Raw genomic sequence first — 27,205 nt, forward strand, 5'->3', positions numbered from 1 at the left:
GGACAGTATTCCATTGTGTAGATGTACCACTGTTTTTTAATCCACTGATGGGCACTTAGGCTGTTTCCAAATCTTAGCTATTGTAAATTGTGCTGCTATGAACATAAGGGTGCATATATTCTTTCTGATTGTTGTTTCTGTTTCCTTGGGATATATTCCTAGAAGTGGGATTGCTGGGTCAAATGGAAGTTCCATTTTTAATTTTTTGTGGAAATGCCATACTGTTCTCCACAGTGGTTGCACCATTCTGCATTCCCACCAGCAGTGCAAGAGGGTTCCCTTTTCTCAGCATCCTCTCCAGCACTTGTCATTTGTTGATTTGTTGATGATAGCCATTCTGACAGGTGTTAGATGGTGCCTCATTGTCATTTTGATTTGCATTCTCTCTTTTTTTAAAAATATATTTTATTGATTTTTTTATTTTATTATTTTTTTTTTTACAGAGCGGAAGGGAGAGGGATAGAGAGCTAGAAACATCGATGAGAGAGAAACATCAATCAGCTGCCTGCTGCACACTCCTCACTGGAGATGTGCCCACAACCAAGGTATATGCCCTTGACCAGAATCAAACCTGGGACCCTTGAGTCCACAGGCCGACGCTCTATCCACTGAGCCAAACCGGCTAGGGCTAGAAAGTGTGCTTTATAAGGAATGGGTTAAGAAATTTTGGAAGTTTCCAGTAAAAATTGGAAGATTTTGTGAGAAAAATGAAATGCATTTTGAAGTACTTAAAAGATGGATTAAAATGCACAAGGATTTCTGCAGTTAATAGAATGTTATCCAATGGTGGGAAATATTAAAAAGGGTATTTAATATCAGTATAATCCCATATGGCAAAATACAGGACACTTTGCAAGTTTGAAAAATAAGCATGGGCCCTGGCTGCTTTTCTCAATGGTTAGAGCATCAGCCTTCTCACTGGAGGGTCCCAGGTTTGATTACCAGTTAAGGGCACAAAAAAACAAAACAAAACAAAAAACACAAACAATAGTTCAACATCATTTACGTAAGTAGAGCTGTTGAAAGAACCAAATGAGTTGGTTTATGAAGTCATGTAAGTGTTAACATGGAAGTATCCTGAGGAATCCAATTAACTACTTTTTGAATATGTTATTTAGAAAACCCAGCACTATAAATTTGGACCTCTAAATGAAACAAAACATTAAAATGATTTCACCAGAAACTTCTTCCATACCTGAGTACATGAGTTTGTCATGATTTACACTAACTCTTGCCATGGAGAACACTCTGTTTACAATAAAATATCCTAAAATTGTATCTGCCAAGTAAATTATTTTTCATTTAAACTCATTACTGGTAGCCTAAATGTATTATCTAAGATTATGTTTTGAAAATTAACACATGTATGTAAATGACCTTGCAAAATGCCTAGTACAGAAAATTTAGCTAACGTAAACTATATAATATCAATTTTCTAACTGGAAAATAGCAATATATTGTAAACATACATGTTATTATAATAATTAGGCATTTTACCTTGAGAAAATCATTTTGATCATAGTAGATATAGTGATATCAATATAGTGACAGAATTGATACTAGATTGAGGTAAGTTTCATTGCCTGTGTTGGTTCTGTCTGTTTCCTTATTATGTCTTATAAATAGTCCCCAGAATAAAGGTCTACTTTCATTTATTTTAATTGAGTTATTACTAAAAGCAGAATGTAGATGAAAAACATTTCTCTCCCCATAAGATTTCAGTGTAGTTCAAATGTATTAACTTATTTTTCTGCATTTTTTGAGAGGTTATTTAACATACAAAGTAGGTTGGGGCTCCACATGTGGTGATTGTTTAGCAGATGCTTTTGCTGCTATTCATCCAATCCCAGCTGTGCTGGGCAGTTTCTAATCATATTGGCTACCCCTACTTTAAAAGCCTCTCTTTTATGCCTTCCACTTTTTTGGAAGCTGAAGAACCTAACCGAATGTACACCTAGGCCACTCGTAAATCAGCACAAAAGTGTGGATATGTTAATACCTGAAGGTAATCTGTGTGTAACGGGCACAAGAGAGTCAGTGGACAATTGCTCCATTTCTCAATCATTCCATAACTGAATTCATCAGATTCTCACTGAGTGCATAGTCATCTATTGCAGTGTAAAAAAATTACCACTCAAATCTAATGGCTGAAAACAACAAGCATTTACAGATGTTCCTCAGCTTACTATGGGCTTATGTACTGGTAAACCCATTGCATTAAAGATATCATGTAAAAAAATGAATTTAACACACCTAACCTACTGGACATTATAATTTAGGCTAGCCTAACTTAAATGTGCTCAGAACACTTACATTAGCCTACAGTTGGACAGTTATCTTGAGTAAGTACCTCTCCCTTTTCTTCCTCACCGGAAGCAGGAGACACAGATGGGCATTATGTAGACATGATGGGATGGGAAAATGAAGCACAAAAACTCCAGCCACACAGTACACTGTAGACTAAGTGTCGGTTGTTTATCCTTGTGCTAGCGTGTCTGACTATGAACTTGGGCTCGCTACTGCTATCTGGCATCACAAGAGATACAATAAGGTTTCTACTTAATGCGTATGCTATGGCACCATTGTAAAGTTGAAAAATCGTAAGTGGAACCGTCACAAGTTGGGGAATGTCTGTATTTCACAGTTTCTGTAGTTCAGGAGTGGCTTATCTGGGTGATTCTGGCTCAGGATCTTTTTTTAGGTTGCAATAAAGAGTCAGCAGACTGCCCTGACTGGTTTGGCTCAGTGAATGGAGTGTTGGCCTATGGACTGAAGGGTCCCAGGTTCCATTCTGGTCAAGGGCATGTACCTTGGTTGCAGGCACAACCCCAGTAGGGGGCATGCAGGAAGCAGCTGATCAATGTTTCTCTCTCATCGATGTTTCTAACTCTCTATCCCTCTCCCTTCCTCCCTGTGAAAAATCAATAAAATATATCTTTTTAAAAAAAGAGTCAGCAGGCTTACAGTCATATAAAGACTTGCATTGGGCTAGATTAGAAGATCCTGTTCCAAATTCACGATGTAGCTGTTGACCAGGGACTTTATTTCTCCTCCACGTGGCTCTCTCCATACTGTTACTTAATTATCTTCATGACATAGAAGTTGGCTTTGTCTGAGAGAACCAAAGAAAGAAGGAAAAGGAAGTCACACTTGGACCATATTCTACACATTAGCAGCGAATCACTAAGTACACCTACAGTCAATGAGAGAAGAATTAGGCTTTCGAAAGTATGAGAAAGTTTTAGAACCATTCTAGTTGTTCTGAGCCCAGCTACACCTAGTGGCAAAGAGTTAAATAACCCATTTCCAATTGACTCTTCTTCCCTGTCTCATTTTCCCCACTCCTTCATTTGGGCATATATATATATATATATATATATATATATATATATATATATATATATATATATATATATATATATCTCCTCTCAAATAAGCAATCTGAATTCAAGTCTTTGCCTCAGTTATTGCATAAGAAACATTCCAAACAAAAACAACTTACATTCTGAAATATAAATACTCTGACGATCAAAATTTAAAGCAAAGTTTTATTGAAAACATAGGAAATAATAACTATAAAAAAGAATTCCTTTTGAGATTTATGTATTCCTAATCACGGAGACAGTTGTGGTTATTATCAATTCCCTTTTATCTAAATTATTTTATATGTCCATATATAGTTTCAACAGGTATTTAGACAATATTCTGATTTGTAATCTCAAGAAACTTAGATTTACACTGTCTCCAGATTTATTCTGGAGAATATTCTCTTCATAATTTGTATGCAAAATTAAACTGATAATAGAATCACTCAGGATAAAAGTAAAAATGTTAAATTAAAAATGGCCTTTAGGATACATAATTTAGGCAATAGTAATAAAAGTACTTATTTTAGATATGAAGTAGACTTGTACTTTATGGGATTTACGTAAGGCTATAATAAATTAAATTACATATCTGAAAATAACATCCAATAATTTAGATTCTAATCTATCACAATTTCTGCAATAAATCAAACAAATTAGTTTAAAATATCTGTGTTTATGAAAGATTTAGAAGATATAATGAGATCAACTGTATAATTCAGAAAATAGTCGAGTAACAATGTGATATTGTTATTAGAGAATTGTAGGGATTGCCCTTCTCCTTTGCTAGTGAGAGTGGAGTTCTTAGGCACTGCTGAAATAAGCATTTCTGGAGGCCCCCATGGGAGGATGAGATGAGGTAGAAAGTTTTATTTGCCTGGAATTACATTGGGAAGGTGGTACAGAAGGACGTCCACCCTAATTAGCATATTATGCTTTTATTATTGTAGATGTATATGTAAAATACATTTTTGATCATCGCTCCATCAATAATGTTGATCAACACTGCTTGGATCTAATCAAGTTCTAAGCAATGATCACATTTAGAAAACAGGAACTGGATGTTCTGTGAACTGGTAAGCAATCACTTTGACTACCATCAGGAAATTCAAATGTTTAGAAATAACAACTCACTACAGGTATTTTCTAAATTTTTGTAAACTTCAAATTCCTTATTTGCTAGGGTCCTGCCCCAGCAGGTCCAGGGGTCCCCAAAGGTGTGGACGGAGTCGGCAAAGAAGGAATGACACGGAGGCAGCGTTCAGTTGACCAGCATGGTTGGGTTCTCTCTCCTGGTTCTATCTAGGATCTCCAGTCAGGTTCTGTCATCAGGTTCTGTCGCTAGGTTCTCCAGACTGGTTCTGTCCAGGATCTCCAGCGAAGTTCTGGTTAGGATCTCCAGCCAGGTTCTGTGTCCGTGTTCTCTTGCTAGGTTCTCCAGCCAGGTTCCCCAGGTTCCCCAGCCAGGTTCGGTCACCAGATTCTGTAGCCAGGTTCTTCAACCAGGTTCTGGCTAGGTTCTCCAACCAAGTTCTGTAGCCAGGTCCTGTCCAAGATCTTTTGCCAGGTTCAGTCAACAGGTTCTAGTCAGGTTCTCTTGTCATGTTCTATCCAGGTTCTGTAGCCAGGTTCTGTCTCTAGGTTCTTCAGCCAAGTTCTCTCGCTAGGTTCTGTCTCTAGGTTCTGTGTCCTGTTGTCTTGTTACATCTGTATTTATACCAGTTGATTCCAATCCTATCAATCTCTATTCCAAAGGTTAGGGCTTTTCTTATCTCCATTCCAGGGAGTAAAGATTATGTAGCTTAAGCATGATTGTTCGTAGTTAAAGTGATTAACTACCCGCCTGGCACTTAGTTAAGGGGTTTTATTCCCTCCCTAACTCCAGGGAAAAATCCCCACCTGGGGAAACAACCTTTCTCAGAGAGGTGACCTTGGTTAAAACACATAGTGCCAAGAAGGTGAGCAAACATATTAAGAACAGTATGCCATATATGCCAGGTCCCTTGAAACATATGCTGTGCAGATGTTCCTTCCCTGCAGCGACTGTGTCAAGCAGCAAGGATGGACCGGCTCCCAGCAATTTAATGCCAGCTTCCTCACCAGATATACAAAACAAAACTGAAATTTAAACTGGATAGAAATAGTCTAGAAGATAGTCCGTATCTTATTTAATTTTTTACCATCAAATCCCATTCAAGGAGTTGTATTCTAATATGTCATCCCAAACTGTTCAGCACATATCGAAAAAGTACAATCCATTAACGATGCTGGCTGATATTGTGTAATCACATACAAGGCCATCATTAAATAAAGCCATCTCCCTCTTTAAGCAGTCAGGTTAGATGATTCTACTGTTTCCTCCAAGCTAACAAGGTGCAATGCTGGACAAGTAGAGCACTTGTTGGATCTTGGACCTCACTGATCCTCTCTGCATGAGATCTTTATACAGCGTGCATGCTGCCCAGCATTCAGTTCAGTCCTAATTACAGAGTTCATTCTCTACCTGTGTAGTGAATTCAGTGGCTACTGAACTTATTTCCACTGAAGTATCAGAACAAGCATTCAGATCATTTTACAAACTAAACTGCACTTACTTTTGTTTTAGCCCAAATAGTTCCATTTATAGTGTTACATAAAAATGTTTAACACTCAGTAAGTGAAACCACAGTTTATCCCATTATGAGCAAATTGAAAGTGAAGGGAATAATCTCTGCAAATGAGACTACTTCAGCCAGAGCTGTTCTCAGTCCCTGGAGCAGCCAGTGAGCCCACATTTTACACTCAGGAGGGGTGGAACAGTGTTTGCATAGGTGATAATATAAACTGAAGATACACATTTTGACCTTAAAATAACATTATTCATTTTGAAGCAGAAATGCTGCATTGCCCATTGGAGCAAGAAAGCAGATAAATACAGATAATATCTGCCATGACTGCTCACAATTATTGTTAGGGGTAGGGCTTTTATAATTTAGAAAAGAAGCAGAATGATTTTTCTTTGAAATCAAGACCCATGAAAAGTTAAATACTCTTTAATAAAGAGTGTATACTAATGTATTTTCATAAAGATTTATAGTATTACAGATGTCTCCCATTTTCCCCCCTCTACCCCCTTTCACCCAGTCCCTATCCAGCCACCCCACTCAGGTCTTCACCACCCTATTGTCTGTGCCCATGGGCTATGCATATAGTATTCTGTTCATTCAGTTCTACAAATAAGTGGGATCATGTGATATTTATTTTCCTCTGATATTGTAATTTTTTATTTAATCAAGAGAACATACAATTAATGTAAATTTATTATATAAAATATTAAAATGAGCCTTTGGGTACTTACCATTTTCCTCAAGGAATAAAATATTAGCAATAATTACAGGTTCCTCTCTATCTTTTCCTGAGCACATTATCACCCCACTACCCCCACCTGTACTAACTATTCTGAATTTTATATTCAACATTCTTTTACTATCCTTTATAGTTTTATTATTATATGTATGCATCTCTAAGTGATATCATTAAATTTGTATGTATTTGACATTTTAGAGAGAAAGGGAGAGGGATAGAGATAGAAACATCAATTGGCTGTCTCCCACATGCCCCCACTAAGGATAGAGCCTGCAACTCAGGCATGTGCCTTGACCAGGAATCAAACCCTTCACCTCTTTGTTCTTTGGTCAAGCCTCAATCACTGAGCCACTCTGCTGGGCTGTATTTGACTTTTGTAAGAACCCTTATCACAATGTATTTTTATGGAATATACTTTTATATTCAACAATATGTTTATGATATTCAACCATGTTAACAACTGGTCATCATGACATTTTATAAGCCCTGTTTCTTCTGTAAAACCTTTTACAGCCTCCATAGTAGAGATGGTTCCAGAATCAGCTTGGCATATGAAAGAGCATTGCAAAGTGGAGAGAGTCCTAGACAAGGATTTGGGAAATTTAGTCTTTTTGCAAATGCTTTTAAGTTTGATCTAGATTCTGCCAAGTCTTTTAAACTTGTTCTGTGTTCTTATAATGCATTAGATTGTTTCTAAGTACCTCAGAATACATATTTAATAGTTCTCTTTCAATTTATCAAGAAAGAACAGTGAGAATATATTGTTAAGTAGGAACAGTAAAAATAGTGTTTCCAGATAACCAGAGTTCAGATTAAATGCTATTACATAACATATATTTAAAAGTTGCAATTATAGTTCACATGAGTAGTCAGTGAGTAGTGACAGCTGCCTCTAATTGTCTCTAGTGTCCCTCTGTAGAATGGTATACGTATTTAGGTATATTCAGGTTACCATGTTCTTAAACATATTAAGATTCATTATAAATAGTTGCTTCATAGGAAGGAATCAGTGGTTTAAAAAATATTATTAATGTATACATAGCAAGCCATGTCTCAGATATTGTGGCTAGCTTAGCAATGCTGTTTGCTAGGTTGGTGAAGAAATGCTGGCAAAAGCCAAACAAAGGATACACACACAGTGTTTTAGTATGGAAAATTAGATCATGATGTTTAAAGAGAATTTAGGTGACAACCAATGGTCACCTAAACCTATACATAACATTTATATTCTGTAGAACCACAGCTTAAGAAATACGAACTGTGAAACACTACAAGTATAATAAGAAAATATTTTATATCTAGAAACTATAGGGATAAATTTTCCTTTGAATTTGAGAATCATATTTCAAAAAAGTATGGTGTGTGTTTATTCCATTGCTTTCTATGTATTTATTCCAGCGGATCTCAACCTGTGGATTGCGACCCCTTTGGGGGTCGAACAACCCTTTCACAGGAGTCTCCTAAGACCATAGGAAAACACATATATAATTACATGTTGTTTTTGTTATTAATCACTATGCTTTAATTATGTTCAATTTGTAACAATGAAATTGGGGGTCACCGCAACATGAGGAACTGTATTAAAGGATCATGGCATTAGGAAGGTTGAGAACCACTGATTTATTCCAAGGTAAAATATGTAAAGACATTTGAATGAGTAATATAGAATGGCTCCATAGTTACAAGCCAAAATTTTATTTCACATATACTTACTTTCATTTCTGCATAATTGTGTGATTTGGGGTCAAATTATTTATCCTCTCTAAGTTTAATTTCCTCATCTACCAAATAGAGATAGTAATAATAGCTACCAGATAGAATGATTATGAAGGTAAACTGTGACAATAAATGACCTAGCACAATTTTAACAAATAGGAAGAATACACACACACACACACACACACACACACACACACACACACACACGTAATTAAAATTAAATTTCCCCTTTGTGATTGTCTGAGGTTGGCCAGAACATCCCTGTGAGAAGGGATTTGATGAGTGCATTCTCAAATCATGTGTTCATGACATATGTGTAGGAAATGAACTGGCTTTGACTCGACATGTTTCTGCATACCTGGATTTGTGTAAAGATTATTATTGTTTTTTTGTTGTGAAACTTTTACATTGCCTTTGAAACACTGTAAATAATAGAATAGTGTCTGGTGAAACCTAAGGTTGGACAAGTTAACTTAGTGCTCTTCTCCTTCTCTGCCTGGCCATACTACACTTTTCTCAACATTCCCCTTTCCCTTCCTCCATACGTCACATGTACCCTCAGCCCTTCAAGAGAAAAGCATGCTCATAAATTGATTCAAACTAAGGTATAAGTGACTTAATATATTGTCCTTTCATGTTTTAATGTATTTGGAAGGAGGATGCCAGTAGAGGAATTACTGAATATTGTCAGGGCTTGCCAGAACCTCTATTTTGCCCAAGGATGTAGTCCTGCTTCTGGTGTTGGACTCAGAGTATTATGTGTCCAAGGAGAATGAATCTGCTTCCTTTGCAAATTTGGACTGGTCTGAATTCCATTAACATTGGAATAGTCTTACTTTGGTAGAAATATCTCCATTGAACCATAATTCTTTCGACCATAGCACCTGATTATAGTAAGGAAAGATCAATTGGCAAGACTGTTCTGTCAGGAATTTTAAATGTATATCTACAAATGTTATTAACAGATAGACCAGCCTTAACCAAGATTAAAGCTAAATAATTAGGTAGTATATACAGTCAGGTGACTCAGTGAAAGATGAAGGAATCAGATGCCAAGGGAAGGTGAGGTCTGGCTAGTGCTTAAGGAAGATGCACATATACGTATGAATGGAGCTAGACTTTGCTCAGAGCTGGAAGATCAGAAAGGAAAGGTCAGAAGCAAGACTCTCCAGAGGTCATTAAAAATTAAACAGATGAATGGTCCGTACCTGTCATTTAAACAAAATAATGTGAGAAAACTTGGGTTTAGGTCATATTCTCTTTTGAGGGGTATTCCCAAGGCTCATCTCTCTGATAAAACGGAACTATCATCTTTATCATTTTATTTCTCTTAGGGCCCTTGGTCCTGGCTTTCCTCTGGAGAAATATTTTTCCCCTAATGACCTTAAAGAGATGGTCTTTGAGGACACATTTCAGGAACTTTGAGTCTGGGAGGTATTTGGTGCTAAGAAATAAGTTTTATGACAACTCAGTTTACACAATAATGGCTTCCTTAAAGTGGAGAAAGAAAAAAGCTGAAATATATCCTTTACTTTACTATATCCTCCTACTGATGAGGCCTGATATATAGAAATTTTTTTTTTAGAAATTGTTTTGTTAAATACAAAGAATTAATGCCAAATATCCTTAAAATAGTTAAATCCTCAGGATATGTTCTTTTATATTAAAATATATGACAATTACCACTTTATCTCTTTAATAATAATATCAAATATGAAGGATAAATCCATTAGTATATGTTAAAAATGTAAAAATGCAGCCTTAGCCAGTTTTGCTCAGTGGATAGAGCGTTGGCCTGTGGGGCAGAGTCCGGGTTCCATTCTGGCAAAGTGCAAATACTTTGGTTGCAGGCTCCTCCCCTGCCTGGGCCCTGGTCAGGGCTCATTGACATCGAAGTTCTCTCTGTCTTTCCTTCACTCTTCCACTCTCCCTAAAAATCAGTTGAAAAATATCCTCGTTTGAGTATTAAGAAACAAACAAAAAAGTAAAAATCCTGAAAACGTAATTTTATAAAACCACAATTCTACTAAATAGAGAAAAGTATTAAGGGTGTAATAGATCCATGTTTTAGTAGAGCATTTAATTAATTTTATGCATTAATTAATTATATAGTAAATTAATTTTAAATTTATATTTTAGCTCTCAAGTACTCAAAAGCTAAAATAAAACATAAATGCTTACTATCATAAGAGAAAGCATCTGGGTAAAATGCTACAAAGAGATAGGGGGATTCTACTTTTGTTAATGCATTGGTTATATTCTAAAATGAGTAGAAAAAGGTGTAGAAAATTTAGTTTATTGAAAAAGAATTTAACATTTAAATGTTATGCATATCAACGTTATAGCAGTAAACAAACATTTTAAATTAGATATACCCCTGAAAATAGTTACAAATTATTAATTGGAATAAGAAGCCAAATATTTTGCTGAAATGAAAAAGTAAATTGTTCAATGTCTTTGACTGCTGGAAATATTAATATGAAGTTAGAATCATGAATTTTGAAATGAAGGAATAGAATGGCAAACTATTTTGAAAACAGGTATGGCAATTGCATAATATCACTGAAAAAAATGCTTTTTAGATTTCTTTTCTCCCTTCCCCAACTAATGCTGTGAATAAATAGGATGTAAAATAATAAGAATCGTGATTGTGGTAAAATGTCAAATTTACATTTTTTAAAAAATAATGTCATTCACAGAAAGATATTGAATTTGAGAGAGGCTTAAGAAACAAATCAGTTTGAAGAATTGGATAATTGATCTGTTTCAGGATTAAGTGTGCATGTAGAGTTTAGGTGAATGTTAAAATAGTGGGCATAGGGAAAATTTGGTAATTCCCTGATAAGGTGAGTCATGACATTCTAGCAGCAAAGTGCATGGGAAGAAATTAAACATCATATCAAGTTATCATATTCTAATATAATATTTGCATATTACTCTCTTTATTCTGATATATTGGAGTTTGTGAAGAGCAGGGATAATTGTAGTATTTCTAAGAGCACATAATATAGAACACTAGAGGCCCAGTGCACAAATTCGTGCACCAGTGAAATCCCTTAACTGGTCTGCTAGATAAGGCCGAAACTGGCTCTCTGACATCCCCGAAGGGGTCCTAGATTGCGAAAGGGCTCAGGCCAGGCTGAGGGACCCCACTGGTGCACAATTGGGGCCGGGGAAAGATGCAGGAGATTGGCCAGTCAGGGAGGGACCAGACCACAGGAAGGCTCCAAGGCATGTCCAGCCCATCTCGCTCAGTCCTGAAGGGACGGACCCCAGCAATAAGCTAATCTACCAGTCGGAGTGTCTGCCCCTTGGTAGTCAGTGCATGCAATGGCGAACAGTTGAGCAGCCTTAGCATATCATTAGCATATTGTGCTTTGATTGGTTGAATGGCCAACCAGTCAACCTGAAACCTAGCATATTAGACTTTTATTATATAGGAGGAGGAGAATATCTTTTGATGTTGGTCATCTTTGTTGAGGTTGTTCTGTTGAAGTTGTTAGCACATTAATCACCGTTATTTCAAATTCCTAGTCTGATAATTGCAAAAGTTCTGCCATATTAATCAGATTTGGGTGTTCTCTCTGTCTCTTAAAACTGTGTTGTTGTTGTTTTTCCTTTTAATATGCCTGATAATTTAATATTTATAGGCAGACATCATGAGCTGGGTAAAAGTAACTGAAATAAATAGGCCATAAGATACTTTATTTTTATATGGGTAGGAGTCAGGCCATATTTACTGCTTTTTCTGGCTTTAGGTGTCAGGCTAAAAAAAATTATTCTTTATCCTTATTGTTATCTCCTTTGCAATCAGTGGATTTTATTAGAAACTTCTTAAATAGATCTGAGCTGTGCAGTTCTCTCCGTTGTTATCTCCCCTGTTATTATTGGTGTGGGTGAGATAGTTCCCGTGACGTGGGGAAGATACAGCTTTCAACTGTGCTATGAGTAGATCTCAGTCTCTCAGTGAGCCCGTTCCTCACCTCTGGGCTGTGACCTTTCCGTGTCTTCTCGGCCTCCTCACCCCTTAGATTCAGCACGGAGGCTTCAAGGGTCTAGAGCTGGGTATTTCCTTTCTCCTGGATTAATTGGGCTCCGGTAAAATTATTTCCCTAGAAGTCAGGCCTTTTTAAGAACAGAATGCTCTACAGTATTTCAAATGGCTATTCTCTCCCCTAGTGGAAGCACAAAGTCTATTTTTCTCCTATCTGCACTATGTGCGAACCTGCTAGGACTCCTGGCGGTGAAACTTATGAGCGTATGGGAAAATCCTCTTAGGCTGAATACCAACCACCTGGAGTTGTTAATGCTCAAGCGTGTCCACACCGGTCCACCAGCACTTTATCAATGAGAGTTCCTTTTCGTACCCTGGTACCGGTTCCAGCAGGGCTTTCTGTCCCTCAGTATCTGCTCTGGTAATTCTCTGTATCTGCATGACTCTCTCTCTAATTTGGGGAGGGGGACAATTTGCCCTGTAACCTCAATTCTCTGACAGATAAAAAGAATTCTTTTTTCACCTTTTTATGTTTTTGAGGGAAGGAGTAGTGACTTCTGAGCTTCTTAAATGCTGGACCAAAACCCAGGAGTCTTATGTCTTTTAAAAAACTGATTTCCTTATTTTAATTAGGCTCCTCAGGTATCTCACCTGGAATGAATGTTATATTTTTTTAGAGTTGCTAGAGGTCTTCACAGAATTGCTGTAAAAAATGTCAGTTGAGCTGGCAATCAATTCACTAGTGTGCAGAAAATACAAAATTATAAATTACCTTGCACAAAAAAGTATACCAGATGATACAGTGTCACATATAATCTGTGTTAAAGGACATTAAAATGTATCAAATTATTGGGAATGTGCAGCTGTTGGATTTCTGATTATAACTTGCAATAATACAAACCATTAAGCTTTTCATCAAAATAATTGGTAGCAATTCTCTTCACATTAAGTCTATTTAAATAAACCTAAACTTCCCTGACATTTTTCTTTTTCAAATAGCTCTTCAGAAAGATACACGTTCTCTTTATATTCCTTCTACTTAGTCTATTTTTAAAACCCTCACTAATTACCCTGTCTTATAAAAATGTTAACTATGATGTATGTTTATGAGATTAGAGAAAATTAATGACTACAATTATTCTTTGTTTAATAATGAAAAGTAACTTGAGAAGTGAACACCCCTGTTTCTTTATTTCTGAGAATTAGTTTTTGTTAGATAATGTTAAAGACCTGAATTCTCAGGTTTTTCTTAATGTTTAGAGTTGTGATGATCTTTGACAAGCTGATAATTAATGTGGATTATTCTTTTTAGCAGATCAGATCACAAAAATGAATCAAAATGTTGTTACAATACTTGTATTATTCTAAAATCCAAATGTTCTGTAAAGGAATTTAGTGACAGAACACAATTTATTTAATGTCTTAGACTTGTTAAAATTCAAGATGAGTTATCCCCCTCTTTTTAACTTGATCAGCACTACTCAGTTTTCCCTCAGTAAATGAATTGTTACCAACCAAGATTGATCCTTACATTAAGTGATGATTGTCAATGGATCATGCTTAATGAATTTTGTAAATGATAGCAGTCAATAAAAATGTTGATGGCATTTTTAAAAGTAAAACACAGATCTTTATGTAGGAGAGAAGCTGTATTTATAATAATGTGGGGGGTGCAAACTATTTTCTGAATGAGAACAACTGTTCTGAGTTCTGCAGCTATACAGTCTATTTGCAATATCTGGTTTTTAAATGTCATCTTCAAAATAGACCGAAAAACAAGACCGAGGATAGCAAGAAAGACTGTTTCATTTGGTGTCTGTCTATGGTTCTGATGTTTCTTTTCTTATGTTATAAAATCATCAATATTGTGAATAAACATTTACAAGTATTTACTGTGTTCAAAATGCCATGATTTATCCTATTAAATAATTAAATCTTATTATCAATATAGAGGAAGTAAAGAAGCAAATGTGTAATTCTTAATGAACTCATAATAATTTCTTTTGAAAAATAGTTTATAGCTTTTGAAGAAATAGTTGATAGCTTATTCATATTTAAGCTCAAGTTATTGATATTTTAGACCAGTCAAAACACATCCTATGGACACTTATTATAGCAAAGTAATTGGAAATCATATAAAGAAATACATGAACATGCATTGTTTTTACATTCAAGCGAAAGAAAAGAGGGAAGATCCAAATGCAAAATACTTTACTGCACAAAAAAGCAGCAACAATGGTCCTTTTAAGGCAAAATTTGATGCTTTGCTTTAGTATATTTTGAGCATATATTGTGTGCAGGATACTATGCTAGATCCTCAAAATAATGTGAAAGATAATGTGAAAACTCATTTGTTTCAATTTCTCGCCCAAAGACAGCTTTCAGCTGAATGGAAGAGAAAAATGTGTATGGGATAATAAGGAAGTCAGCAATGAGTTCAAAATGTAAGAAAGTGTATATTGAGGGAAATGAAGACATTAAAATAAGACAATTGGCAAACCTTGAGTCACGTAGTCATTAGTAGAGCTTTCTCCCAAAGGTTAGAAAGGTATCTCTAAAACTGCTATATCTTTATCTTCATATTGGAAGCCTCTCTGAGAGATTGCTCAGTATTGCTAATAAGAATGCTAAATATGCAATAGCTTTAGAAAAAAGATTCATTCTGTTCCTCATGACTAGTTTCAGCGTAAACAACAGGGATGTATATTCTAAGAATTCTAAGAAACACACTAACTTACTGTTTTGTAACCCAAGGGATGTGGTGGCTTTAGAAGAGGAAGAAAAGTGCAACTTTGAATGAAAACACACTTCAACAATGCAAAAAAGGTCATCTGTATTAAATAAATAAATTTACAATGGTAAAATGTAGTTTAATATTTTCAGAAGTAGAATATTGAAAATAACTTCTCTTACATTTTATATAATATACTAGAGGCCCGGTGCACAAATTCGTGTACCAGTGGGGTCCCTCAGCCTGGACTGTGCCCTCTCACAATCCGGGATCCCTTGGGATGTTGGAGGCCTGGTGCATGGATTCAGCCTGATCCCCACAGGGCAGGCCGAGGGACTCCACCGGTGCACAAACCTGTGCACTGGGCCAGTTTCGGCCTGATCCCACAGGCCAGGCCAAGAGACCCCACTAGTGCATGAATCCGTGCACCAGGCCTCTAGTATGCATATAAATTCTTTGGTTAATCTCTTCCACCCTCCCCCCTTCCCTATGAGATTCATCAGTCTGTTCCATGTTTCCATGCCTATGCATTGAGCATCTATTCCTTGGTGGTCAGTGCACATCATAACTACCAGTTAAATGGCCACTTAGAGTATTATATAAATACTAGAGGCCCAGTGCACAAAAATTTGTGCATTCGTGGGAGGGGATCCTTCAACCCAGCCAGTGCCCTCTCGTAGTCTGGGACCCCTTGGGGGATGACCACTTGCTGGCTTAGGCCTGCTCCCTGGAGGATTGGGTCTAAGATGGCAATCAGACATCCCTCTGGCAGCCAGGCATTCCTCAGGGGATGTCCACTTGCCAGTGGGGAGCAGGCCTAAACTGCAGTTGGACATCCTTAGCACTGCTGAGGAGGCAGGAGAGGCTCCCACCACCACCGCTGTACTGGCAGCCATCAGCCTGGCTTGTGGCTGAGCAGAGCTCCCCATGTGAGAGCACACTGACCACCAGAGGGCAGCTCCTGCATTGAGCGTCTGCTCCTGGTGGTCAGTGTGTATCATAGTGACTATTCATTCCCAGTCTTTCTGCTGTTAGGGTCAGTTGGCATATTGCCCTTATACTATATGGGATAGAGACCTGGTGCACAGGTGAGGGCCAGCTGGTTTGTCCTGAAGGGTGTCCCAGATCAGGGTGGGGGTCCCGCTTGGGTGCCTGGCCAGCCTGGATGAGGGAATGATGGCTGTTTGCAGCTGGTCACACCCTGTTCAGGGTGGGGGTCCCCACTGGGGTGCCTGGCCAGTCAGGGTGAGGAGCTGAGGGCCGTTTTCAGGCTGGTGGGCGACTGAAGCACCCGACCTCTCCTTTTTTTATTTTTATTTTTTATTCTGGGATTTATTTACCTTCTATAGCTGTCACTGGAGCTGAGGCCTGGCTCCAGTTTGAGGCCTCAGCTGCTGAAAGCAGGTATCTGGGTTTTTTTTGGCTTCTATAATTGAAACACTGTTGCAGCTCTAGCTCTGAGAACTCGCTGGCTGAAAGCAGGTATCTGGGGTTTGTTTAGCTTCTATAATTGAAACATATTTGCTTTTGGAGCTGTTGCTTTCAGGCTCAGAGCTGGGCTGCAGAAGGTGGGGAACCTTGGCTTCCTCCATTGCCGGGGCAACCAAGCCTCCTGTTCGCTTCAGCTGCGTGGCTGCCGGCCACCATCTTGGTTGGCAGTTAATTTGCATATCGCCCTGATGGGAAGCATATCGGAGGTAAGGTTAATTACCCTTGTCTTTTATTAGATAAAAGACAAGGGTAATTAAAATTTACCTTTTAACTACAAGGGTAGCTAAAATTTATTAGATAAAAGACAAGGGTAATTAAAATTTACCTTTTAACTACAAGGGTAGTTAAAATTTGTCTTTTATTAGATAGGATAGATTTTGCATAATATAAATGTCTTAGAATAGTGTTGTTTTTTTCTTGGTAAATGAAATATAGTAGAATTATGGCTACCCTGTAGAGCTATTCAGATGTGATGGGTAATGGGTGTTCACCTCTCATTTTTATATGTATGTTTCTTGTTTAAATATGGTGGCGGTGGAATAATATATGTATTTGATAGAACCTTAGAATATTCTTAGTGTTGTACATTGCCTCAAAGGAGAATAGCCTTAACATGTTACATCTCAGTTAAATAAAAAGTTGTCAGGGTCTCAGTTTCCAAATCTATACCATGAGAGTGTAGATGAGATGACTGCTAAGTCATACCTAAGATGACATTATTAGTTCATTGGAGAGTTGGAAATAAAATGCTAAATGTCCACACTTACTGATTGCTATTCTTTCCTCTATACCAGAGGTGGGGAACCTTTTTTCTATAAAAGACCATTTGGATATTTATAACATCATTCGCGGGCCATCCAAAATTATCAAATTAAAATTAACCTGCTATACTTGGTCAAACATTTAGTTAACTCACCCCTAATGCCTTGGCAGGGCCAGACCAAATTACTTCATCAGCCTCATATGACCCTCGGGCCAGACGTTCCAAACCCTGCTGTATCCCATGCCTTTATTCATTTATTAAGATAAATATCTCTATGTAGTATTGGTAGGGATGTGAGCAGAAGATATTATTGAAATGCTTTACAAAATAAAAGCAAGGTCTGGATTCCAAATTGATTCCATAGCCATCCTTACTATTTACACTTTTCTTCCCTCCTCCCCCCCACAAGTGGCACATTTGTTACAATTGATGAACAACATTCTTACAAAAAATTATTGTTTACATTAGGTTTCACTATTGGTGGTATACGTTCTATGGGTTTTAACAAATGAATACTGGCATGCATCCGCAATTATAGTATTAGAGTATTTTCACTTCCCTAAAATTTTTCTGTAATCCATCTAGTCATTCCTCTCTCTCTTCTCACTTATGGCAATCACTGATCTTTTTACTGTCTCCTTCACTTTTGCTTTTTCCCCCCCACAGTTTCTTATAGTTGGAATAATATAATATTTAGCCTTTCCAGATTAGATTCTTTCACTTAGTAATGTGCATTTAAGTTTAATGTCTTTATTAGGGCTTGATAGCTCATTTCTTTTTAATGCTGAATAATATTCCATTGCCTGCCTTCACCACAGTTTATTCATTCACTTACTGAAGGACATCTTGGGTGCTTCCAGGTTATGGCATTTATGAATAAGGCCTCTATTAGCATCTGTGTGCAGGTTTTAGTGCATTCATAAGTTTTCAGTTCATGTGGGTAAACACCGGGGGAGGGGAAACTGTTATGTTGTATGGTAGAAGTATGTTTAGCTATGAAAGAAACTGCCAAACTCTCTCCCAAAGTGTTGTACCATTTCGAATTATCATGATCAGTTAGGAAGCATTTTCTAATTTGTATTTATAGCAATTTCCAAAACTGCAATCCATCAATTACTTGTGCAGCTATGTTTAATGTATGATCACTCCCCTCACCCCTCCAGTCCCCATCCTGACTTTCATCTCAGCTCTGCCTCTCTCCTCTTTAATCAGCTTCAGAAGCACAGGACTGGTGCACATCATACTTGCCTCTACTGTCCAGATCGATACCACACTAATAGATTCTAAAAAAATATTTCTCAAATGAACAAGAACATGGATGAGACTATAAATATTTTGGTGTGAATTATATAACAACTTTGTAATACAGAGGCTATTGGATTCAATACCATATACCATTAAAGATAAAATGAATTTCTTTCTACAATAATAAAGTGATTTCAGATAAAACTTGAGACATAAATTACCATTAAAATTAGTTATCTTTTGTGGAAAAAGAAACATTATTTTCCAGGCTAAGTGTTTTGAATGCATTACTTCATTTAATGTTTAAAACAAACTGTCACATAAGAATCATTGTTATCCCTACTGTACAGATGAAAAAAACAGGTTTGGGGAAGTTGAAACACTTATCAATAGCTGGTAAGTGTCAGAATTATGTTTGTCTAGTGAATCAAAAATTCTTGACCCATAAACACTAGGTCACAAAGGTTTTAGTCTGCATTCACTACAGTTCTGGATTTCTCATTCTGAGCTATGCTCAAATTTCTTTTGAAAGACAGTTTACACTATAAAGGATTTAACTCATATAAGTCCTGCAAAAATTGGTTTATATTTTTAAGCCAAAAATTCTTATTTTGCATAGTTCTTACATTATAGCAAGTGGACCTGTGCATTTTACATCTGCCAGTTTATTCTATAAATAATTAAATGCAGCGAGGGAGCAGGAGGAAATACGATAACCCACATCGAGTGCATTTCTTCAATGATTAAAACCAATCTCTCTGTTTCTCTGCTTTTGCTGGCATTGCCACTAAGAAACAGCAGGATTCTAGGGCTTCCCTTGTGGCCTAGGACTATTTTTTTTTTAATTCATACTCAGTGCACCTGGATTAGTATTTTTTGTTGTTGTTCTTAATTAAAAATAAATGAAACCAAGAAAAGAGTCAATCTATAGGCAAGAATCCAACCTGTTGCTTGTTCCTTTCCATGCAGCTCAAGGGTACAGATGTTCATCACAACACATTTTTCCTCGCTGCACTTGATTTATTTTAGGTGTTAGATGGTGTCCATGTTCCATACTGCTTGATTTGTTTTGGTCTTACTTTGCATAACTGTTCTCATGTTATTTGCACCTGCATTTCCCTAGTAAGGGGAGGATTGTGTGCACATTCTCTGAATTTGAAGATCAGCTTCAAAGCATTCTAAATGTAAACTTAACCTACTTTAATCTAAAGGGAGAAAGATTGGCAAAGAGTATTGTAGAACAGAAAATAGACTTGGTAGTGCTCAGAAGCCATCCTGTTTAATGTTTTAAAATATTTATGTTTAATGTTTTAAATGATATACAATTCAGCAAACTACGGCCCGCAGGCCGAAAACATTTGTTTTTTTACTTCAAAATAAGATATGTGCAGTGTGCATAGGAATTTGTTCATAGTTTTTTTTAAACTATAGTCCGGCCCTCCAACGGACTGAGGGACAGTGAACTGGCCCCCTGTTTAAAAAGTTTGAGGACTCCTGATATACATGGTAAAGAAAAGTATAAAATGATCAGTGTTTTGATGAATTATTGGTGTGTGCCATGAACACAACTGTGGCTATTTTGGTTAGTATAAAATAGTCCAATGAAAGAGAGAAACAAACAAATGATATTTACTAAGTAATGTATTTTAATAGAGGTATACACACAGGATGCTATAGATGTCAAAATAAAGGTACAGAGCCCAACTTGATTTGATTAAATTGGCTAAGGAAGAGTTTCAACAAGACAGCAAACTGAATAAGTATGAAAAGGATAATTAGGTATAGCTTGAAGTCCCACAGAGAATAGGTATGGAAAGTTTCAAATTATTTGCAGGGAATGCAAATGGAAGTATGAAAAAGCATATTATTTTTTCAAGAAAAAAATGTATTATACTTTTTTTAACACTTAGCATGTGTATATTATTGGGCTTGGATTAACAGAATTACTTGAGATGTGTTTTAAGGAGTTAAAAAACAACAAGTACAGAGGAGATAAAACATGAAAGAAATAACTGAAATTAGTTAGCAGTATCTTGCATAGCATAAAGTGTAAACAAATAAGGATTATAAGGATTCAGAGATTAGAGGACATTGTTCCCATTGCAGGCATTGGGACATGAACCATGAAATGAATGTCTTTTCTTATGAACATTAGTTGAACATTTTGTGACTGAGGAAAAATACCCTAAAATGTCAGGTATTTGGTGGTAAAAAAAAAAAAAAAAAAAAAAGTTCTAGCTCTTAAATGACAGTGGGGAATCCTGGGTGTTCACATTGGTTAGCCTATGCAGTGGTCGGTAAACTCATTAGTCAACAGAGCCAAATATCAACAGTACAACAATTGAAATTTCTTTTGAGAGCCAAATTTTTTAAACTTAAACTATATAGGTAGGTACATTGTTATTAACTTAATTAGGGTACTCCCACGACTTAGGAAGAGCCATACTCAAGGGGCCAAAGAGCCACATTTGGCTCGCAAGCCACAGTTTGCCGACCACGGGCCTATAGTATCTGCTACTTTTCTTCCTCAAATAATGGAGTAATTCAGGCTGTTTGACTTCTGAGATGTTTTAGTGGCTCTTTCACTTGTACATACTCAAGGATCTGAATTAGATATCAGATTCTAGGACTGGTGATAGTCTCAGGGAAATCTTTTTTTCTTTTTCTTTTCTAAAGATTTCTTATTGATTTATTTTTAGAGAGAGATGAAAGGAGAGGTAGAGAGAGAGTGAGAAACATCAACAGCACATCAATGTTGTTGAGAGCAAAGCATTGATTTGCTGCCTCCTGCATGCCCTCCGAGCGGGAATTGGGCCTGCAACTTAACCAGGCCTGTGCCCTGACCAGGAATTGCACTGGCAACTTTCTCATGTATGAGAAGATGCCCAACTAACCAAGCCACACCGGTCAACGTGAGAAATCTTTAACATACTTGATTACAATGAGGCAAGAATTTGGAAACCACAATTTAGATGATACTACTGGTGTTAGGACTCCAGAGATTTAGTTGTATCAGTCACACTGATAGTATGCACCTGTAGAGATTACAATAGTTATTAATGATTCTAATATGTTGGCTGACAGAGTAGATTCTCAATATTGTTGTGTTAAATTAAATTAAATAACATTATTTAAATGTAAATTAAATACAATTATATTTTCAACATGAATTGTGCCATAGTCGAGAGGATTAAGGATGTCTTGGTTTCTCCCTTCCTCCACTCTTCATTGTGACACTAGTGCAGCCGTGGGCAAACTACGGCCCGCGGGCCAGATCCGGCCTGTTTGAAATGAATAAAACTAAAAAAAAAAAAAAGACCGTACCCTTTTATGTAATGATGTTTACTTTGTATTTATATTAGTTCACACACACACTCCATCCATGCTTTTGTTCCGGCCCTCCGGTCCAGTTTAAGAACCCATTGTGGCCCTCGTGTCAAAAAGTTTGCCCACCCCTGCACTAGTGCCTCCACTGGCAGACACCAGCCAATGTGGAAACCCAGAAAGTGCAGCCTGCAATCAGTCAGGTCTCCTCCAACCCCAGGCAAAGCAGGGGGCAGTGTAGGGAGAGCAATGGATCTGAGGCCAAAAAGGTACAGGATAGACTCAAGCAAGAATTATAGACGCCGTCACCACCTCTTGGAGATACAGTTCTTAATGTACTGCCTTGCATGGTTAGCATTGTCTCTGGAACTGGATAGGACCCTGTTTCTTGGTATTGACTGCTGTTGAGGTTGGTGGGACAGTGTATTACTTTCTATTGCTGCATAACAGATGACCGCAAATTTAGCAAGTTCAAACAACATTCATTTGTTAGATAGTTGTTCTGCAGGGCAGAAGTCAGGGTGACTTATCAGGCTACTCTGCTCATGCTGAGATCAATGTGTCCGCTAGGTTAAATTCTCCTCTGGAGGCAGGGGGGGAAATCCACTTCCAAACTTATTTCTGTCATTGGCAGAATTCAGCTCATTGATTCACTTTGGTTGGTTGCAGGTCTGAATCCCTTGTTGCCTTGCTGGCTGCAGCTGAGGGTACAGGCCACCTGAATTTCTTGCTGTTTGGCTCCTTCTATCTTTAAACCAGCAAGAGGGCTCAATTTTTTCCTTAAATGGTCAGGAGGGCTCAAATCCTTCTTATATTTTAAATCTCTGGCTTCCTTCTCTGTGAACAGCCAGAGAAAACTCTTTTTTAAAATATATTTTATTGACTTTTTACAGAGAGGAGAGGGAGAGGGATAGAAAGTTAGACACATCAATGAGAGAGAAACATCGATTCAGCTGCCTCCTGCACACTCCCCACTGGCGATGTGCCCACAACCAAGTACATACCCATGACCGGAATTGAATCTGGGCCCCTTCAGTCCATAGGCCGACACTCTATCCACAGAGCCAAACCGGTCAGGGCAAGAAAACTCTTTTTAAGAAGTGTATGCAATCTCCTTTTTTTTTTTTCTTTTTCTTTTTAATGTCAACTGTACCACAGAACTTTATCTAACCTAATCATGGGATGAAAGCCATCATGTGTTATGCATGGCCTATACTCTGGTGGGTGGGAGGAAGGGAGTGAAGGTTTGGGCTGGGCAGGAAGTCTTGAGGGCTATCTTAAACTTTATAATTCTGTCTATCGTAGACATAATGGGAGTAAAGTTTCAACTTGTAATTTTCCCCCCTTCTCTAACCAAAGGTTATGGAAGAAGTATATTTACTAGATGTAAACTATTGCTTATTGGTCTGATGACTGGGCAGTGATTTGTAAGTAGTGTCCTGAGAATTCTATGTAGTAAAATCTATGTAGTGACATTTTTATAGAATTAGAAATTATGTAAATAATGTAAGAGTTTGCAAAAAAATACTCCATATTATTTACAGAGAACTTTAGTTTAATGAACCTTTCCTAATGAAACATGATAATTCCAATTAGCATAAATTGAAAGCTTATGCTAGGAACCTAGAAAGAGTTTATTGCTTCTAAGAACGATGACTGATAGGGTAACTAAGCCTATACTTAGAAACTGACTTGCTTGGTTAGTTTATCTTGGTTCCTTTGCCTAATGTTTCCTTTATAATTCTACAAGGAACACCATGTCATGAATTTAGTACCAATCATCTGAACTGTTTCTTCTAATTGTCAAAATGGTATTTCATTTAAGAAGTGAAATATTGAGCAAATTCACAACAGCATCAAGCTATAAGCTGGTAAATCCAGTGTTATACAGTCTGGCAAAATAGCAAACTGACATTATCGGTATAGGACCTGTAGGTTGCATAAGACCCTGCTTGCCATAGCAGACACTCCCTGCACTGACACACACACTTGGGCTAATATTCTGCTGTCACTGACTTGAATAGTTAACCATTTTTCAATAAGGGGGTCCATATTTTTATTTGTGCTGGAATCCACAAGTTATGCAAATAGTTTTATATACACAGTAAATAAGTTAATAAATATTTTGATAGTGTGAAAAAACTCAGCTGTCAATTATTTTAGTAAAACTTATGAAGTAAATTCAGCCTACCAGTTTTGAGGAAAGGGGCTTAAACTATAGATATGATACTGATTGTGATCATGTGGATTTTTTTTAGCTATATTTCATACTCATAATTTCAAGTAGAAAATTCAGTTAAAGTACAACATTACATCTTCAACTATTTCTGTCAATAGAATGAAAATACTAGTCCACAGGGTTGTGAACTCATTTCAATAATAGAATCTGTTTTGCCCAGATTGTAACACATTGTTGGTGATCATTAAATTTAATTGATAGTGATGTTTGTTAAACGGGCTGTTAAAATAGAAGAATCATTTAGTTTTAGTATCTAAAATAATCAACTATAGGCTAGAACTGTTTATAGCAAATGTTGAAGATGTAAAGGAAACAAAAATATAGCATATTGATTATGAGTGTGGGTTGTGAAGCCTCATTGCCTACATATAAATCCTCGTACTGTCATTTTCCAGCTCTATGACTACAGATTAGTGAAAAGGCTATGGGGTAACACTAGTTTTATTAAATCACTAGTAGCCCGGTGCACGAAATTCGTGCACATTAAAAGGGAATTAATTAGCAGAAATATTTTAATATTGCTATTTGCCCTTTCTCTATAATAGAAGTTTGAGAGATGAAAGGAAATTAGTAAAATGTATATGAAAATAATATATAAATTTATTAATAAACAGTAACAAAAGGATATAACAGCAACAGAGGCATGATATAAAAATGACAAAAACATGCTATGAAACCAGCAAAAACATGATATAAAAACAACAAAAACATGATATAAAAACAAAACTGATGCAAACAATGACTGATATAGTGATTCAGCTTATTCTGATATCTCCCTGTACACCACATTAAGAGTAAAAACACTTTCAGAGTGCTTGACTAATTTCCCTTGTGATGAAGTATTTAGAACTTTAACTGTAACATCACATGCTCTTCAAACTTGAGAGAAAGCAACATATAACTGGCCATGTGGGAAAACGGGTTCAGGTAGGAATATTCCTACTCTGTCTAGAGTTTGTCCTTGTGATTTATTAATAATCATCACAAATGCTGGCATCACGGGAAACTGTCATTGAATTAATTTAAATGGGAGGCCAATGTTAGATGGGGGCAAATCAATTCTTGGAATCAGAACAACCTCTCCCTCTGCAGAACCTGTTAATACTTCAGCTTCAATAATGTTAGGTAGTAATCTTTTGATAATAAATCTGGTACCATTACAAAGACCTCATTTACTATTAAGATTTCTCACTAGCATGATGATTGCACCACTTTCAATTTTAATTTGACACAGCATTCCCGAAGGAGTAATACTACTAAAAATGTGATGGCAAAATTTTCCTTTTCAGCATCATCTGTTGAATCAATGGAATCAACACTCAAATATGTGTGAAATTCTCCATCGAGTATAATTGTCTTCATTTAATTTTTGAACGTGCTCATTTTTTTGGACAAATAATTGCATGTTTAGATATAGTTTTAATATTCTCTATAGATATAGTATTTCCAAAGGTAGCTTCAATAATAGATCCATTACAAATCATTTCATAGGGAATTTCAATAATATCCATTCCTAAATGAAAACTGCTATCAAGTTTGTCATCTCCAAGTTTTACTAACTATTCACTATAAGCAGAGTCCTCTGATCTCATATTTTTTGTAAAAGACAACTTTCTGAAACATCCCCAAACATTACAGTACTTTAAACTCGTTTGTACTATGGCCGATCACATAGCATGCGGTACAATACTGAGGCATTGTCAAAAGTCCCCTCCGAGAAGGAGAACTTTCCCACCAAATGCAACATTCAAATTCATAATTTCTCTTAGTAATCTATCTATGGCGTTTATAGCATGACTGGATGCCATGGTGCATTCATCAATAATAAGAAGTTGGGCCTTTTTAATGATTTTAGCAACTTCGCTGTTTTATTGAGTCTAGAAATTAAAGTTTCATTTAATGGAATCGGTAATTTATATTGGGAATGAAAGGTTCTTCCAATGAGAAGTAAATTTCCAGCAATTCCTGTAGATGCTGTGGGTAAAACAGTACCACCACAACCTCTAATATAATGTATTAAAACTTTATTGTGAGGAGCTGCTACAGTGTTTTGGACAGGTTCAAGCCTTGGACTGATGAGAGGGCACAGTCCTCTCATTGCCACGAGCAAGTCTCAGCTTGGAGGGCAGGGCCCTCCCAGCACAATTATAGCCAACAGCTGTAGTTGTAAGCTTGAACCTATGGTCTGAACACGTGGCCCCACATGCCTGAGTGATGTAGGCTTGATAGAGTTCAGGTGCATGTAGTTGAGTAGCATTGAAACCCAGGAGAACGTTGTAAGCATCTTGGTCATGGCCTGCTTTGCCCCCTGGCATCTGCTATAAAATAAAGACATGGCTGTGGGCGTGTTCACTGTCTCTCAGAGAAGCAGCGTCCCACTGAGACCCAGCTTTCATTCTCTTGTCTGTCTTTTCTAAGCCTTTCAGCCGCCCCCACTCAGGTTCACCCTTGGCCATGCTAGCATGGCACACTTTATAAAGATATGCCTCCATGCTCCCAGGGCGGGTTCCTGCCTCAAACCTTGCCCTTACTGGAAACAGCTCTGGGAAACAGCTCGGGGGAGGGTACAGCCGTTTCCAAGACAACCCCTGCAGGACTGACTTCTTTCCAGTTGGTTGTGCCTGGGATCCTGATGTTACACCCAGGGTTTTTATATAAGTAGATACTTTTTACTTAATTGAAATAATTTAAGGGTAATTCTGTCTCTTGAGAGACTCATAATTTCAATTTCCTATTTTACATTCATCTGGCTAGTTCATAAGATTCTCAAATTTAAAGCGTTTAAACAGAAATCTTATTCTACGTCTAATTCCTAACTAGTCTTCATCACTGTTCTTCAAATTAGTAGGTGGTAACACTGCTCACTTCATCAATAGCAACAAAAACCTAGAAATTATTTATTAAACTTCTACCCCCCCTCACTCCAAATATCTACTATATGAATATATCTTTAGAGTTAGGAAACAGGAATGTATTTGTATTTAAAAAT

At 37.0% G+C, this 27,205-nt stretch overlaps 1 protein-coding gene across 1 annotated transcript in view; it reads left to right on the forward strand.

Moving 5' to 3' along the window:
* The window catches only part of EYS (eyes shut homolog), a 1,266,634-nt gene that overhangs the window by 602,983 nt on the left and 636,446 nt on the right, over positions 1-27,205 (forward strand). The window contains 3 exon segments of the mRNA XM_059702239.1: positions 7,224-7,279; positions 8,675-8,763; positions 8,766-8,795. Coding sequence (XP_059558222.1) covers positions 7,224-7,279; positions 8,675-8,763; positions 8,766-8,795 — 175 coding nt within the window.

Source organism: Myotis daubentonii, chromosome 6 (genome assembly GCF_963259705.1).
Source record: "Myotis daubentonii chromosome 6, mMyoDau2.1, whole genome shotgun sequence".
Classification (NCBI taxonomy): domain Eukaryota; kingdom Metazoa; phylum Chordata; class Mammalia; order Chiroptera; family Vespertilionidae; genus Myotis; species Myotis daubentonii.